This window comes from Seriola lalandi, unplaced genomic scaffold (genome assembly GCF_002814215.2).
Source record: "Seriola lalandi dorsalis isolate HSWRI2012SDOR001 ecotype SW California unplaced genomic scaffold, Sedor1 jcf7180002001650, whole genome shotgun sequence".
Classification (NCBI taxonomy): Eukaryota; Metazoa; Chordata; class Actinopteri; order Carangiformes; family Carangidae; genus Seriola; species Seriola lalandi.
In genome coordinates this window covers 1-1,749 of record NW_019472308.1, presented here as the reverse complement: position 1 = coordinate 1,749, position 1,749 = coordinate 1, and the positions used below count along the sequence as shown (strand labels likewise).

General features: G+C 45.9%; 1 protein-coding gene across 1 annotated transcript; it reads right to left on the bottom strand.

Moving 5' to 3' along the window:
* Positions 1-6: 6 nt before the first annotated feature.
* On the bottom strand, positions 7-1,659 carry LOC111664635 (ankyrin repeat and SOCS box protein 16-like; the record flags this gene model as incomplete). Its single annotated transcript, XM_023419307.2, has 3 exons — positions 752-1,659; positions 404-671; positions 7-67 (listed from the first exon to the last, which is right to left on the bottom strand). Coding segments are annotated over exons 1-3 (666 nt in total), but the record flags the coding sequence as incomplete, so codon positions are not given.
* Positions 1,660-1,749: the final 90 nt, after the last annotated feature.

Genomic DNA, 1,749 nt, shown 5'->3' with positions numbered 1-1,749 from the left:
TGTGAGCCTCGACTCCCTCATCCTCACGTTGACCTCTGCACCTCCCTCTAACAGCAACTCAGCACACCTGAAACGAAGTGCACAAAATTCTGATCACACTATGGACAAGCATCAATATCTTCATTGCAAAAGTGGGCCGCTCTTGTGTCTGCTGCTTTTGGTAATTTCTTGAAAGAGGTGATTCTCAAAGCCTTTAGGAAAAGTTGAATTTTCTTACATTCTTGACAGGCAATTGAAGTGACCATTACAGATGAGTATTTTTTCAGTTTAAGAAAAAATTAAGTTGATACTGGACTTCATTGAACCCTGAGAGCAACTTGGACCTAACAGAGAACAGAATATTGATATTAATGTTCAGTAAAAATAGTCAGCTGCTAGTGATTTCAGTTCCTCTACCACTCACTGGAACGACTGCGCAGAGGTGCAGAAGTGAAGAGGAGCGCTGCCATCTGCAGCCAGCAGTTCAGGATCTGCTCCATGAGAAAGCAGCAGCCTGACACAGGCAGCGTGGCCGCCTATGCAGGCATCATGGAGGGCGGTCTTGCCTCCGGGGTCAGCGTTCACCTCAGCTCCACGAAACAGCAGCTCCTCCACACATCCTATGTGTCCTCTGCTGGCAGCCAGACGTAATGCTGAGGTTTGTTTTACCTTGGAGCTCAGCGTCCACATGCCTGACAGAGAAACAGAAGGGATGTCAAGTAATTAAAATCATTTATGTAAGATAATAACAAAGAAATGTTGAAAGTCTTACCCATCTCTGGAGCCCACACCATCTCCTCATGCACTGTCTCCATCAGAGCGTTGACCATTGCTGGGTCCTTCAGCACCGCATACACTCCTTTCATGTCTCCAAACATGAAGGTATTGTGGATGGCCGTGTCTCTGCAGCGGGCCTGGGGTGGGGGTGCCCGGACCTCCTGGAGCCGCTGCTGCCTGGGAGGAGGCCTGGGGGCTCGGGGCAGAGGGGCCCTGGTGAGGGCTCTCCTCTGAGCCAATGCTCGTCGAGCATCCTGCCACTCCTGATACTCCTGCTCCAGTCTCAGAGAGCGCAGTGAGGTAGACGAGAATGGAAATGTGTCCTTTGACATGGCGCCTTAGTGTCAGTACAAGAGAAATGTCTTTTTTTCCCTTTAGTTTCTTATAGGAACACTGGTTAGAAATTAAACCATTTTATGCAATTTTCCCTTTTGGTCTGAGCTGGAACTCCATACATTAAAGTCGATGAAGCAACAAGTCTTGCTTCCAACACTCTGGACCGTAGTGTTTACAGAAATGGCAGCCTACAGTTACTCACCCTTCACTGGGACTGCAGTGAATCACAGGGGTCCACACAGCGGTCAAGTAAAAGCTCTCATAACTGCAATCAGTTGTGTTTCCCTTGTAAGTTAACATGAAGACGTCCACATGAAATGCCCTTTCTCTGTGAGTGCAGTCACAAGATTGTTGCTCAAATACAACTTCAGCACTAGTTATTAATAGATCAGAATGCAAGCTGACACTTGACTTATCCAGTCTGGCCACCAGATGACAGCATTGATCCAGCATTTATAGCCCCTAAAACAGTCAAGTAAACCAAAGAATAAAGAAATGTCAAAATACAAAATCCTGATCCAGTCACAACTTTTAAAATGTGTTGTAGAGTATTACATTGTTTCTTAGGCATATGTGATACTGTAAATGTGAAAAAGGTGATACAGGGCAACTATATCTGACAAAACTTCACCCATTAACAGCTTCCATACGATTTAA